At 67.1% G+C, this 286-nt stretch overlaps 1 protein-coding gene across 1 annotated transcript in view; it reads left to right on the forward strand.

The window, feature by feature from the left end:
- The window catches only part of LOC104495289 (myosin-7B-like), a gene marked incomplete at its 3' end in the record, with an annotated part of 21,827 nt that overhangs the window by 21,051 nt on the left and 490 nt on the right, over positions 1-286 (forward strand). Inside the window, exons 30-31 of the mRNA XM_010138239.1 lie at positions 13-93; positions 186-280. Of these exons, the coding sequence (XP_010136541.1) occupies positions 13-93; positions 186-280 (176 nt within the window). The remainder of the gene's footprint in view (positions 1-12; positions 94-185; positions 281-286) is intronic.

The following is a 286-nucleotide window of genomic DNA, read 5'->3' on the forward strand; positions in this document are numbered from 1 at the left end:
TGCCTGAGCTAGAGGGCGTTCCAGCTGGGCCACCGCAACCGCCAGGCTGCTGAGTTCCAGAAGATGGTCCGCCAGCTCCAGGCCCAGATCAAGGTTGGATGGCCGCGGGTGGGATGGGCTTGGTGCTGTCCCCGCTGCCAGCCCCAGCTTCTTCCTGTGCCCACTGACCTCACGCTGCCCGGCAGGACCTGCAAATCGAGTTGGACGACACTCAACGCCAGAACGACGACCTGAAGGAGCAGGCGGCCGCCCTGGAGCGCCGCAACAACCCGCCGATGGCCGGGGG

This window comes from Buceros rhinoceros, unplaced genomic scaffold, assembly GCF_000710305.1.
Source record: "Buceros rhinoceros silvestris isolate BGI_N320 unplaced genomic scaffold, ASM71030v1 scaffold36086, whole genome shotgun sequence".
Lineage (NCBI taxonomy): Eukaryota > Metazoa > Chordata > Aves > Bucerotiformes > Bucerotidae > Buceros > Buceros rhinoceros.